A 14,165-nucleotide genomic window follows, 5' to 3' on the forward strand; every position below is an offset into this window, starting at 1 on the left:
CCATTGATGTGTGTCACCTTCCAGAGCAAAGCGTGAGCAGGAGGTCACAGTGCTGAAGAAAGCTCTGGAGGAGGAGACTCGAACTCACGAAGCCCAGGTGCAGGAGATGAGGCAAAAGCACACTCAGGCTGTGGAAGAGCTCACAGAGCAGCTGGAACAATTTAAACGGGTAAACAGAAATCCATCCTATTGAAAACTATCTCCTGGATAACAGAGTTTCCTCTTATAATTCACCTTTCTTCACTTCTCATGCTTGTAGGCTAAAGCAAACTTGGATAAGACCAAACAGTCACTGGAGAAAGACAATGCTGATCTGGCTAATGAAGTCAGGAGCCTGAATCAGGCCAAACAAGATGTGGAGCACAAGAAGAAGAAGCTGGAAGTACAGCTGCAGGATTTGCAGTCCAAATACACAGAGGGAGAGCGTGTTCGGACAGAACTCAATGAAAAAGTCCATAAATTACAGGTAGGAAGGAGTCTGATATTTTGTTGTGACACTGGGGGACTGAGAAGCCCAGTTGATACTGTTCTGTTAAGGTATACCTGGAGGAATTATGGCCCTGCCACCAAAATGCTCTTTTTTTGTCATCTGTAGGGTTCCTACCTTTAACTCCTACCTCAATTATCACGCCACTAATCATCTTTAACCACTCCACCTCGTGGCACTGAGAGCTTTTACTCTCACCATCCCTCTGTGCATGGTGCAGTCTGTAATGCCACCACTGACCATCTGACAGAGTTTCTTTCTGCTCTTTCACTTTTGGGTGGTATAATAAAATTAATAGGAATGTGGCTTCTGGAAATGGATTAGACAGCTATTAAACACATGTGCTCAGAAAAGATTACAATGAAAGGAGAATGCTCGCTTATCTACCATTTAAGAAATAACTAAAGACAATTTAAAAGGGTTCTTTGGTAGATGTTCAATGTCCAGATATACTAATCAAGGTTATTGTTACATCTTGTTCATATTAGCAGTGAGCTTTGCTTTATTATTTTAAGCTGGTGGAAAAATAAGGAAATAAAGTCAAAATGCATTAACTTCTGTCAAACTCGGGAAGAGGAAGGAAAATCCACCCAAAATCCCCATTCTCTTTTGCAATTCATTGGAAGGAACACACTATTATTGCTTTATGAACATGACTAGGTTTTGACATAGAGTAATAAATACTAAGGTAAGCTAGACAAAAGTGGCATTAGTTAAGATTTCAGACAAATCCAAGAAAACTAAAGTTTGAGGAAGATTTCAAAGTTTTGCAAAATGACTGAGTTTTTTCTCTGTGGTGTCTCACAGGTGGAGGTTGAAAATGTCACCAGCTTGCTCAATGAAGCAGAAAGCAAGAACATCAAACTGACCAAAGACGTTGCAGCCTTAGGATCTCAGCTACAAGATACACAGGTAAACTTGCATCCAAGAACAGTTCACCTACAATATCCATCAAATGCACTATAAAAAGACCTAAACTAATGACTGTTTTTCCAATTGATGTGGTGACTGCAGGAGCTGCTTCAGGAAGAAACGCGGCAGAAGCTCAATGTGTCTACCAAGCTCCGCCAGTTGGAGGATGAAAAGAACAGCTTGCAGGAGCAGTTGGATGAAGAAATAGAAGCAAAACAAAATGTGGAGAGACATATTTCAACACTGACAATACAGGTATCAGTGCCATAGCTAAATCGTTAGCTCCACCACTGAGAGTCTTGTCAGCAGTTCCAGAGGCTCTGTAGAATTATCCTGGCACAGCAAACAGACATTCAGGGAATTAGTGCTGTTAGCCCAGATGCCTCCACAATGGAGGCGGCAGTCTCCCTGTCCTTTAAAGTGCCATCTCTAGGACAGGTACAAATGCAAAGTAGCTCCACAGATAGTCTTGCACACAAGGCCTTTATGTGTATCCTAGGTCTGTGCTCTGCCTCATTTCACGGAGGCTGGGTGATAGGTAACTGGTCACCAGCTTCACACGCGTCAAATAAGTAAAGCTTCACGTCTTAGTTGTCTCCTGGCCAGGTTTTGTCTCTCTGCCAAGTTTTGTTGTCACAGCTACAAAGATTTGTCCTCTGAACTCAAATTTCAGCTCTCTGACTCTAAGAAGAAGATACAGGAATTTACCAGCACAATAGAATTCATGGAAGAAGGCAAAAAGAAACTTCAGAAGGAAATTGAAAGTCTCACACAACAGTTTGAAGAAAAAGCTGCTTCTTATGACAAACTGGAAAAAACCAAGAACAGACTCCAGCAGGAGCTGGATGACCTGGTGGTGGACTTAGACAACCAGCGTCAGCTGGTCTCCAACCTGGAGAAGAAACAGAAGAAGTTTGATCAGGTATGGATTTAAGATTCTCCCTTTTCATGTTATCACCTGTCTGGAACTCACAGTGCCCACTGGGACAAGGGGACAAAAAAAAGGTAAAATTTAATTACACAAACAGTGGTTAATTTTGTATTTATATGCATTTATCAAAAGCAGAGATTCTTCTCTGTCATTAACAACTGACAAGACAGCTGCACTAGGAAAACCCTGTTACTAATGACCTCCTGTATTGGCACTACCTTTTGACAGATGCTAGCTGAAGAAAAGAACATCTCCTCAAAATATGCAGATGAAAGGGACAGAGCAGAAGCTGAAGCTAGAGAAAAGGAAACAAAGGCTCTGTCACTGGCTCGAGCACTTGAAGAGGCTTTGGAAGCCAAAGAAGAACTGGAGAGAACAAACAAAATGTTGAAAGCTGAAATGGAAGATCTTGTTAGCTCCAAAGATGATGTTGGCAAGAATGTAAGTTTTGGCCTTAGAACAACCCCCACAACAATAACTTAAAATAGCAGCTAAATAGAGAGATCATTGTTTTCAGTGTGGGAAATTCTCTGCAGCACACAAATCCATTCAGCAAGATCAGATATTTCATACCAAATTCAAAGGTTATTCCATTTGTGTCCAAACTTTCAACAGACTTGGCAAAGTAACTGTAAGCTATGTTTATTATTAATATAACTTTGAGCATGAAGAAGATTCTTATTGATTTCTAGGGCTGAAAAAACATTGAAGAGATTCCAAATAATTTACTAGTTTATTACACTTTTTTGAAATTGTAAACTCTGCAAATCTTATTTTATTAGTTACATTTGACTTTGCCACCTGACTTATATTTACTTACATAGCTGCAGCAAATTTCTACTTATGCACTGCCAATCACTTCTTTTATTACAGGGATATGATTATATTACTTCTAATACTAAATAAATTAAATTATTATATTTTGCTAGATAAAAATGGAAGATTGGGATAAAGAGAATCTTAAGTCATTTTAAGACAGATTTGCAAGTGTACAAAAAAAGATAATTTACCATTTAAGCATAAATTAGTTCATTTTTTGTCCACAGCTGATAATTTCAAATGTGGCCTTTACTGCAGGTATACTGTGTATAACTAGAATTACTTTTATTTCTCATAAAAAGTCCATTAAATTCTCATTGTTTGAAAGGTCCACGAATTGGAGAAATCTAAACGGACCCTTGAAGCACAAGTAGAAGAGATGAAGACACAATTAGAAGAGCTAGAGGATGAGCTACAGGCTGCTGAAGATGCCAAACTCAGGTTGGAAGTTAATATGCAGGCCCTGAAAGGCCAATTTGAAAGAGATCTACAAGCCAGAGATGAACAGAATGAGGAGAAGAAAAGACAACTCCTCAGACAGGTACTGTTGCCTACTATTGCCTTTATAAATATCTAACCAAGCCAGCTGAAAGTCCCCAGCCTCATGCCATTATTAAAAGCACCTTACTATAATGAGAAAAAAACATTACATTGCCTTGTACTTGCTGGTTAAAAAAAGAGGGAAAAAAAGTGTTACTGTACTGAAAAAGGCAGGGTTTTTTCCCTGTTTCAGTAGCAGGTACACAATTACCAACAAATGTAGTTATTTAACTCTACAACCAATACAGTATAGAACATATGAATTGTTTTTTCTGACAAAGTCAGAAACATCTTTCCCATATTTTCAGTGCAAAAAAGTCAACTTCTAATATATCGGTCTTCCCAAGGTACACTGAATGCATACAAAAGCATTGGAGATTAAAAAAGACTTATTTAGGATAAAACTTGTTTGTACAGAAGTGTTGTGACAGCAAGAACAACTGCTGCAGTCATCATCTCGTAACATACATATTTCCATGAATACAGAACCCAAATTGCTGTGTCCTTTCAAAAACCTTTAATTTTGGGACAAAATTGAAATCTATTTTAACTGCCAGAGAAATCAGAGTTGAGAGATTTGGGGTCTGTATACACCATTCAGACATACAAACAGTGTCTATGAGTGCTCAAACACCTTCCTAAACTGAACTTGTTTTCCTTAATGATCAGCTCCATGAATATGAAACGGAACTGGAAGATGAGCGGAAGCAGCGTGCCCTGGCAGCTGCTGCCAAAAAGAAGCTGGAGATGGATGTTAAAGACCTGGAGAGCCAGGCTGACTCTGCTAATAAAGGTCGGGAAGAAGCCATCAAACAGCTGCGCAAATTGCAGGTATGTGATCCCACAAATATAGTTTTTCCCACTGCTGTGTCTTGTACAGCCACAATACAAAAGTTAGGTGACATTTGTGAACTTGACACCCATTACAGATGATTGGTCAGAGGGGGAGTTTTAACCAGACTCCCACATCCAAATATCAGTATTTCAACGCTCAGTTTGAATGACAATGGAAAAATTCACAGGGCAAATTATGCATTAATTTCATCATGGAAAATTATTTCATCATGGAAGAGAGCTTCCAGAATCTCTAGCCAACACTCATCTGCTACTGACTTACCCACATGGAGGAAAACAAAGATTCACACGTAGAGAAAGGACTGTAAGATAAAATCTATTACAGAGCTTCAATCCTGGTTCTAATTGACTCAAGAGCATAAAAGACTCTTCAGAAATCAGGTTGTGTCTGAATTAGCATGTTCCTGTTTATACTTTAAATCTCCATTATCAACTGTTCTGTCACATGCTTAACAACTAAACAAAAAAAATTGTCTTAATCAGAAAGATTAAAAGTGTACATGTATTCAGATATTCAGGGAAAATATGGACAATAGGCATTACAAAAGATGCAGTATACAAGTGGAAGCATTGCCCTCCTTGGAATAGCATTTCAGACCTTTCCAACGTGTGCTACCTGATCTCTCCAGAAAATAGAACTTAAGCAGCATTATGACTATGCAAATGTGTATGTGTTCTGTTCCCTCCAAATCTCTTTCTACTGAAATTTTACCGAATTTGTTATTCTTTTCAACAAGGCTCAGATGAAGGACTACCAGCGAGAGCTGGATGACGCACGGGCTGCCAGAGAAGAAATATTTGCTACAGCCAGAGAAAATGAGAAGAAAGCAAAGAGCCTGGAAGCAGAACTCCTGCAGCTTCAGGAGGTAAAGTGGGAAACCTAGAGCAGAATGAAGGAAATATGACCTTCAGTAGCAAAACAGAACTGCAGTGAAATAATCTAACAGCTCTTAGGGACTGAACCTGTAACAAGTTCCATGTGCTCCATGCACTCCACTGAAGTTGCTGGATCTACATCTGAGCATAGTCAGATTGAGCTGAAAAAAATCACCTTGGAAGAAGGTACAGATCACTAGCCTTAAAGGGACATTAACTGTATGATCCAACACAAATTGTTTTCCATAGCAATAAATTCTTGAAGGCTTAGTGCTATTATTCCTACCTTATTAGATGGCAATCTTGTGACTAAACAAATAAAATAGAAACCAGCCGACTGGCTGGATAAAGTTTATTTCATTGTACTTCCCTAGGATTTATGATATGACAAGAATTTATTCCATTAACAAAACAACCCATCTTACACCAGCTTTAGAAAGTTTACAGTCCTTTGTATCATGCTATAACTATTTGAGCATTTACTGATTTCTTTACTATGCTGCTTTTTCCATTTCTCTAGGACCTGGCTGCTGCAGAGAGAGCTCGCAAACAAGCAGACCAGGAGAAAGAAGAGATGGCAGAGGAACTTGCAAGCGCTGCCTCTGGAAGGTAGGAGTACAGCAAATTACACACAAGGCTCTGAACATGCTCCTAATGCTGCCAAGAGAAGTTTTGTTCTTTCCCAACAGCCATCTGGTCTTGACAACCCAACATGCACACATATGACTACTTTCATTGAAATATCTAATTCTCTGGATTATTGGCAGTTCATGATGCATTCATAACATATGATCAGAGCCATAACTACTCACTTTTTTAATATAAACTTCCAGGACAAGCCTTCAAGATGAGAAACGGCGTCTGGAGGCAAGAATTGCCCAGCTGGAGGAAGAGCTGGAAGAGGAGCAAAGCAACATAGAGGCAATGGGTGACCGCATGAGGAAAGCAGTACAGCAGGTACAGCTCATTCCAGCACATGGCACTTTCTGTTCCAGCAAAAGCTACTTGTGGTTCAGAATATCTGGAGAACTGCCCTCCCAAATTGCCACCTGTCTCTCTCTGAGAGCATGCAGCACTTCTGAGAGCATGCAACACTTGTGACAGCATCCCTTCCCACCTTGCAGGCAGAGCAGCTGAACAATGAGCTGGCAACAGAGCGCTCAACTGCACAGAAGAATGAAAATGCTCGGCAGCAACTGGAGAGGCAGAACAAGGAGCTAAAGAGCAAGCTGCAGGAGATGGAGGGAGCTGTGAAGAACAAATTCAAAGCTACAATTGCTGCTCTGGAGGCCAAAATTGCTTCTCTCGAAGAGCAATTGGAACAGGAAGCCAGGTACTGGTCTCCCAGAGGGCACAGCTGTCCATTTATTGTTCCAGTTAATGAGACAGAAAATAAACATAGGCAAGCAGGAGTTGTGTCATCAGGATCTCAATGCCAGTAGGACTTGGTAAAGTCTCTTCCTCACTTAAAATTTCTGAGCTATATGGCAAGTAATTGGAGTTGCTACAGTTTCTGATTAAGATCCATTTTATTGCTGAAAGGTTCTACTGGTACAAAAGGCAAGGATCTGCTGCCCTGCATTTTAGAGTAACTGCCCTATGACTCTGCCAGGTTAACTGCCATAACACATCATACCACTTGTTGGATTATTCCCTGAGGAAATCACCTGTGTTTCAGAACAGGTCTCCTGGAGCACCTCTAGCATACAGCAGAGACATATATTTGTTTTTGTTTTGATCAGAAGAGTAGGGCATTTAAGTTTTCCTTAGAATTCACCTGTTAAATTCAGTAAGACCTTTAACACACAGGTCCTTGGCAGCAGTTTCATGAGCCACGAGCCTGAGGCAGGGTTCAGAGTACAGACCTTGCACATCACCAAACGCTGCCCTGTCATTGCAGAGAGAAGCAGGCAGCGGCCAAGACACTGCGCCAGAAGGACAAGAAGCTGAAGGATGCACTGCTGCAGGTGGAGGATGAGAGGAAGCAAGCAGAGCAGTACAAAGATCAGGTACAGACTGGGTCACAAGGGTCTCAGTCTAGGGCATAGGAGTTTTCATGTTGTGTGCTAAGAAAGGAAGATTCCATGTCCTGCCTCAAGCAAATGCCCTTCTAGAAAGTAGAATGTATGCTTAGATTCTATGCTGGGAGAGCTGTACAGTCCTTTACTAAAAGATGGGACAATATAATTCTTCCATGCTACATCAAGTGCCAAAGCACAAGTCCTTGTCACCAGCCAGCTGCAACAGTCTGACTGCACAGCAATATACAGGACTGTGCACAACACCCTTAGTGCTTTATGAGTACAGATGCTGAACACATTTTACATTAAATTTTTAGCTTTATCCAATGCACATGCTTCTGCAAGCCCAAAAAGCAGAGGTTGGGCTGTGCAGCAAAAGAAACAACAAAATTGTGTCTGAATACAGTAGCTATCAGCAAAATGAATTTTCATAAAGCAAGGTTATTCTCAGGCTATAGCTTCCATCTTTGATTTGGGTCATGTTTCAGGAAAACTCTCCATAGAAGCATGAAATTAAAATGAAGGATATAAAGCTATTAGACATGTTTTAAATTAAAGCATTACTCTCAAATTCCCCTTTAGGCCGAGAAGGGCAACACACGGCTGAAGCAGCTGAAAAGGCAGCTGGAGGAGGCTGAGGAAGAGTCCCAGCGCATCAACGCAAACCGCAGGAAGCTGCAGAGGGAGCTGGATGAAGCTACTGAGAGCAACGAAGCCTTGGGCCGTGAGGTTGCAGCACTAAAGAGCAAGCTCAGGTAGAGTGCCCTTGTTTGGGATAGCCTTCCCACTCACTGACAGCCTTGAAATTTAGAATTCAACTACAAAAGTGGAAAAAAATCTGTCAGGTAAAGGACAGACACTGATAAGGCTGCGAAGTTACTCACTCCTTGTGTTAGCTTGGCACTCAGAACAAAAGGAAGAAGTCAGGAGTGAAGTGCATTTCAAAAACTGCAGCTGTCTCAGGATTTCAGCTGAGATGAACTGTGATAACATGGCACAGGCCTTACTCTTCTCTAATCAAAATCCTTTTGGCTTGAATTGGAACAGAATTTGTCTTGGTTGCTTTTGAAAACACCCCTTATATAACAGCTGTATCTATTTGTACAGAAGCCGTCACAAAAGGGTAGAAATGCTTGTGCTTTTCACACTTTCACACATGCACAACTCACACGTAATGACTGTGAACAGTCTTGGACATCACAGGCAGTAAAAGGCAAAGCACATTGAATTATTCTTTTTCCAAAGACTCTTTGGACTTCAACACAATGGGATTCAGTGTCACCAGACCAAGGAAAAGATTAAAACGTCCCTTTACATTTTCTTGTTAAAACTGTGTGGGAAAAAGGATAAAGCTGTGGTCAGTCAGCTCCATCCCTGAGTTCTGCACTCACTGGGCTTGAAAACATAAGCTCATTGAAAGAGGCTGACTTGAGTTAAAAAGAAACTTCTCTATCTGCATCTCTATACTGTAAAATTTTGCGTTCTACCTAAGACCAACAGTATGTCAGATGAAATAAAAAGCACCTATCTAGTTGTGTTCTCAAAGTAGTTTGCCAGAGTATTGACCAGTAAGATGCTTCAGTGTTACTAGATGTGGATTCCCTTCAAAGTGAAGAGTTATGGATATGGCAGCCTTTTCCCCTAGCACCATCATGGGTAGTACATGCTCCTGGCTGCTTTACGAAGCAGTGGCTGTGTCCAGCCCTTTTACATAGAACACCATAAGGCTCTTTTTTGTTTTATCTAAATGTAATGTAATTGGCTGTAATGTACTTTGTTTAATTATTTAAAAGTAATTACCTACCTCTGATCATGACCATGTGCTTAGTATAACTGCCCAGGACTCTTTATCTCTGTTTCAGAGGGACACAGGAACCTTCGCATGACTAAGCAGGTACCATGCCTTCAACTTTGCAGCTAGCTTGTATTGCACAAATTTCCATTTTCTTTGGCCCTGGTTAAAATTATGTGAGGTTTCTGCAAACTGTGAAGGCTTGGATATCTTGGCATTAATCTGTTTTATCAAAAAAGACAAATATTACAATAATTTAGCTACCATCAGCTGTTCATCAGTGATACATCCTTCTTACAAGTAGGTTATGTACTGACGTAGACTTACCAATGTTGCATTCTCACAAGCTCTACCAACAGAGTACCTAATCAAGTACTCTGACTTTTTCTGCATGAATTTTTTTTTTGCACATCATCTTTGTGCACTGCCACAAAGAGTAATTTTTTTCAAATAAAATACACCATTGATTAGTAAAATTGATTAAAAGGACTAATGAATATGGAGTGTCACAGCATGTCATTAGAATTTCACAGTATTTCTTGTGCCTACTGTAATGCTGACCTAAGGTAAGAGTCCATCTAATTCACCTGAGATTTGGGAAGACCTTACTTGCATGTGATTTATCACACACCACACAATCACAGACAAAAGAGAAAGTCTTGCCTTTCATTATATAGCACTCTGTGCCTGTATTGCTTACAAAGAGTTATTACTGAGGCTTTTAGACTATTTTACAGACATTACGTTGCTTGTTTACTGTTATTAAAACATAAAGCACGGACACAGAAATTAAAGCTGACACTGTAACCTAGCACAGCATTATGTTGTACTTATTAGCACATTCCCTGGAAATAGGAATAATACCTTCACTGCAAAAAATAAAGAGCTATTGCCTTGTAATATTTGTATATTTTCTATTTTATATATGCTGGAATTTGCTGTGAATACACAAATATTTAAAGATGATGTCTTGTCCTTGCATGTGCCTTTTAGTCAGCCTAATATTTCCAGTCAGACTGTTACTCAAGCACTACTCCAGTAGCACTTGTTCAAAGGCAGATTAAATACAGAGGTGCTAAGCAAACACTGATGCTGAAGGCTTGTCCCAGATACACACATTACTCTAAAGCTACTAATGTCAATGACCACATGAATATTATCAAACACATAAACTTGTTTAAGAGGAACAGATATAAACAAAAAGTGTTTATCCACAGGGCCAATACCAGTTAAAAGAACTGGTAAGTTTACACAAGTTTGTTAATAAGTAGTTAGTGGGTGATAAGGAGTTCACTTTCTAGCCAAAACTACAATTTGGTGAGACTCTTGCTGTTATTCCCCCTCAGTCCCACATTCTCTTTCAGCACTTCAGTGAATTACTGCAGCACAAATGGCTCGTGAGTAGCTGAGTCCAGACAGCACAAGTCCAAGGGGGTGGAGAGCTCTTCCTTTATTAACAAGAATTAATGAATTTACTAACCTAATTAGAACTTTCTTGCTAAACAATAATAGCAAATATCTGCTGCCATGAAACAGTAGACCCTGCTGTTAGGCCCTGCCAAGCACACACCAGGGTAGAAATGGCACACCCCTCTGTTCAATCAGCACCAGAACAACCATGGTTAACCATCAGCAGATCTCACATGAAGCTTTATTAGCCAGCTAATTGCCTGCTCACACTGAAGTTTAAGGGCAGAATTGTGGAAAACAGACTACATGTAATATTTCCATCTTGGAAATGCAGATTCATGCCCCTGAACTAAGATAGTCCAGCCAATGTTCCCACCATCTTCCCTCATATGGAAGATTGAACTTTGGGCTTAAATAACAGCTTCAGAAAGGGCACTGGCTTAGTCTTTTGCAAGGACAAGACAAGCCTTTAAATATTTATGCATGATTGCTGTACCCAAAAGTGCAGTCTCGGATCTATTTAACACCAAATTAGTATTTTTGGCACAATATCCAGTGATCATGAATTTATTTCATTGCTTATGTCTGTGGTCTCAAGCCTTTACAAAGGTTTGCTTAATGAGGAGCAAGTGAGAGGCCATGTCACAAAACTGAAATGCTTTGTAGCACACTAGCAGTGGAGGCCATGGGACAAACCCATCTTCTGTCTCACTTGCTCACACCTCCCCAAAAAGTTAACCTTGAGGACCAAAGTGTCCCTGCCTTGGGATGTGCCTATGAAATATGTGGGGATGAGAGGGAGATGGGAGAGGAAAAGGGGGTAAGGTGGGAAAAGCATTTTTTATAAGACACTTGCACTGCTAAGCATCAGTCCCTGGGTTACAACAGTTCCAAAGCAATGACTGTTTCCTCTCTCCATTGGGAAGGAGACTGGAGTTACTCAGAACCTGGATGTCAGAGCTGTCACAGCACCTGTGGTGCTCTGGCCAATGCAGCCTGTGCAGAGAGGAACTGTGGGCTCAGAAATTCCTGCTGACATCCACAGCACTGCCCCAGGCCTCACAGGCACACAGCAACTGCTGGGCAGAAGTTCTGTACAAATGACTCTCTGTCCTGACTCCCCTAGAGGGGAGAAGGGACACTCCTCTGCTGTGGTGGTACAAGCAGCTCCTTCTTCCACTCCTTTCAAGCACCATCAATTACAATCCCCAACAGGGGACAGTGAAATGAAGGGAAAAATTGCAGTGATTTGGGGCTGATGAGACTATTTAGAGGAGGACAAGGACACAAGCACAAGAGCAGGAAACCCATCACATTTCCAAGCAATTGGGAGTCTCAGCCTGTTCACAAATTACTCTTACATGCTACAGAACAGAAAGTGGTATTAGATGCCCACAGCTCTTGGCTTTTCTGCACTTAGAACCGTCAGCCCCACAGGTCCTGTTACAAAACTCTGCTTATTTGTGAGGACTCCAAATGACCTAACACCTGATTTTTTTTTCTATTTTTTTCCCCTCTTACTGCAGGAGGGGAAATGAGCCAGCATCTTTTGCCCCACCCCGTAGATCTGGAGGCAGAAGAGTAATTGAGAATGCAACAGATGGAGGTGATGACGAAATGGATGCAAGAGATGGAGATTTCAATGGAACAAAAGCCAGTGAATAAACACGCTTTTAAAAATTGCACTGCAGCAAGGGGAGGGAGGGAAGACGATATTTAGCACTGTATAAGTCTACTCTTAGTGTCAAGGTCACATACACCCACTCCTCTGACAGATAAAAGCACAACTGCCTTGTCTCCAAAGTATAGATTGATGCTAAAAGTACTCCAAAACTTATCTTACCATGAAGTGTATTTGAAAAGGTGGGTTTTTTAACAGAGTAATTCACTTTGAGAATCTTGCAGAAAATGAGTTCTAGTAGCTCAAATGATTTAAATCCCAGTGAACTATAGTTTACACAGGATTTGTGAGACTGCTGCAGGGAAAAAAAAGGCATTGGTCAGTTAATCTTTTCTTAAACTTTCATTTTGTTTTGAGTATTCAATTAATATAGGGTTTTCTCCTGGTTACTACACCCCTGATGCACAATTCACAAGGTGGAAGTGCCTTTTTAACACTTACTGAAAAATATCATTTGTTCAAATTAAGTCAACTGTTACAGTTTTATATGCACCATGGATGTGCTTACACACTAATAAAAGGCTATAAAAATTACTCTACTCTTCTTGTGTACAGGTGTCTCTTGATGGGAAGGGGGGATGCAGCAGAGCTTCTCTAAAACTGAAATACTTCTTAGAAAAGTTCATCTGTAATCATTAGAACAAAACCCTGATTTTCTCTAGAGCAATGCTTTTGAAGAAATAGGAAAAAAGTCTGTAACTGAGCTGGAAGTAAAATGACATAAGTACATGGGACAGGTTTGAGTCCCTCATGGACACACAGTGCTAACTGAGGTGCCTTGGGATGTATCCAAGGGCTGCCAGACACAGGACCTGCAGGAGCCTTGCAGCACTCTGGTGCAGGAGCTGCAAAGCAGGCAGGGCTCTCTGCCTGTCTGCCTGTGGGCAACTGAACCCACCCTGAGGTCTGTTATGTGCAGAAATATTTCCAACCAAAGCCTCTAGAGCAGGCTGAAAACAATTAGAAACAGCAGCCCACACTGAATGCAGGGATCCAAGCCAAGCTATTCTGCACTAAGGGATCAGCATGCAGTTACTTTTTATTTTTGGAGCACTCTAACAAGACCACAACCTACTCCTGGGAGCTACCAGGACCTACGACAAACCCATGCAGCTCAAGCACTTTCAGACAGCAGCAGCTCTGTGGTCACACCGGGGCAGTAGGGAGCCATGCAGGAGAAAAGCAGGATGTAAAATCTCTAAATCCAGTGCAGAGAGCTTACTTGATGCCTTTGATTGAACAGCAAGTGAACCTTAAGCAGTGTGACTACAGGGAGAGCAAATCATGCACAAACATCCACCTTGACAGCTAAAGCAATCATCTTCTAAATCTAAGCATTGTTCCACAACTACAGAGATCATGAACTGGGGAGACAGACTAGGCAGCATTTAGCCAGCAGAATCAGAGCACAGACAATTCTCCCTGCTCATGAAAGAGTAAAGGAAGAATCCATTTAGAGCAATTAAGATGACACACTGAGCAGAGGGAGGTTAGGAGTTTTGGATAAGACTGTTTCATTGCTTGATCAGGCACAGAGCCCAGCTCTGTAAAGCTGCTCAAGAGTTGGCTGCTGACACAGTTTGGGAGCCTGCATGTGTGGGAACAAGGAGACCAAGCAAGCCAGACTTCATATAAAATGGTCTCAAGTACCAGTGCTTGGAACAGAACCAGTAAATTCTGGCAAGATAAGGAAAATGCAACTTCATTGTCAAAGAATGGTTTGGGTTGGAAGAGACCTTTAAAGTTCATTTAGTCCAACCCCCTGCAACTAGCAGGGACATCTTCAACTAGATCAGGCTGTTCAGAGCCTGTCCAACCTGACCTTTAATATTCACAGGGAT

General features: G+C 41.1%; 1 protein-coding gene across 4 annotated transcripts in view; it reads left to right on the plus strand.

The window, feature by feature from the left end:
• Positions 1-12,856, plus strand: part of MYH11 (myosin heavy chain 11) — a 53,334-nt gene extending 40,478 nt beyond the window's left edge. For 2 of the 4 annotated variants that reach the window (XM_085074784.1, XM_085074785.1), the window contains 15 exons: positions 25-169; positions 260-466; positions 1,295-1,399; positions 1,502-1,654; positions 2,073-2,321; positions 2,559-2,771; positions 3,478-3,690; positions 4,359-4,520; positions 5,282-5,410; positions 5,941-6,029; positions 6,254-6,377; positions 6,545-6,753; positions 7,321-7,429; positions 8,024-8,196; positions 12,170-12,856. In XM_085074784.1, coding sequence (XP_084930910.1) covers positions 25-169; positions 260-466; positions 1,295-1,399; positions 1,502-1,654; positions 2,073-2,321; positions 2,559-2,771; positions 3,478-3,690; positions 4,359-4,520; positions 5,282-5,410; positions 5,941-6,029; positions 6,254-6,377; positions 6,545-6,753; positions 7,321-7,429; positions 8,024-8,196; positions 12,170-12,308 — 2,419 coding nt within the window. In that variant the 3' untranslated portion in view covers positions 12,309-12,856. Of the gene's footprint in view, positions 1-24; positions 170-259; positions 467-1,294; positions 1,400-1,501; positions 1,655-2,072; positions 2,322-2,558; positions 2,772-3,477; positions 3,691-4,358; positions 4,521-5,281; positions 5,411-5,940; positions 6,030-6,253; positions 6,378-6,544; positions 6,754-7,320; positions 7,430-8,023; positions 8,197-9,303; positions 9,336-12,169 lie in introns of all 4 variants that reach the window. The other 2 variants (XM_085074786.1, XM_085074787.1) reach the window with 2 other exon arrangements.
• Positions 12,857-14,165: the final 1,309 nt, after the last annotated feature.

The sequence above is a fragment of the Lichenostomus cassidix genome, chromosome 14, assembly GCF_008360975.1.
Source record: "Lichenostomus cassidix isolate B80296 chromosome 14, HeHo_3.0, whole genome shotgun sequence".
NCBI classification, from domain to species: Eukaryota; Metazoa; Chordata; class Aves; order Passeriformes; family Meliphagidae; genus Lichenostomus; species Lichenostomus cassidix.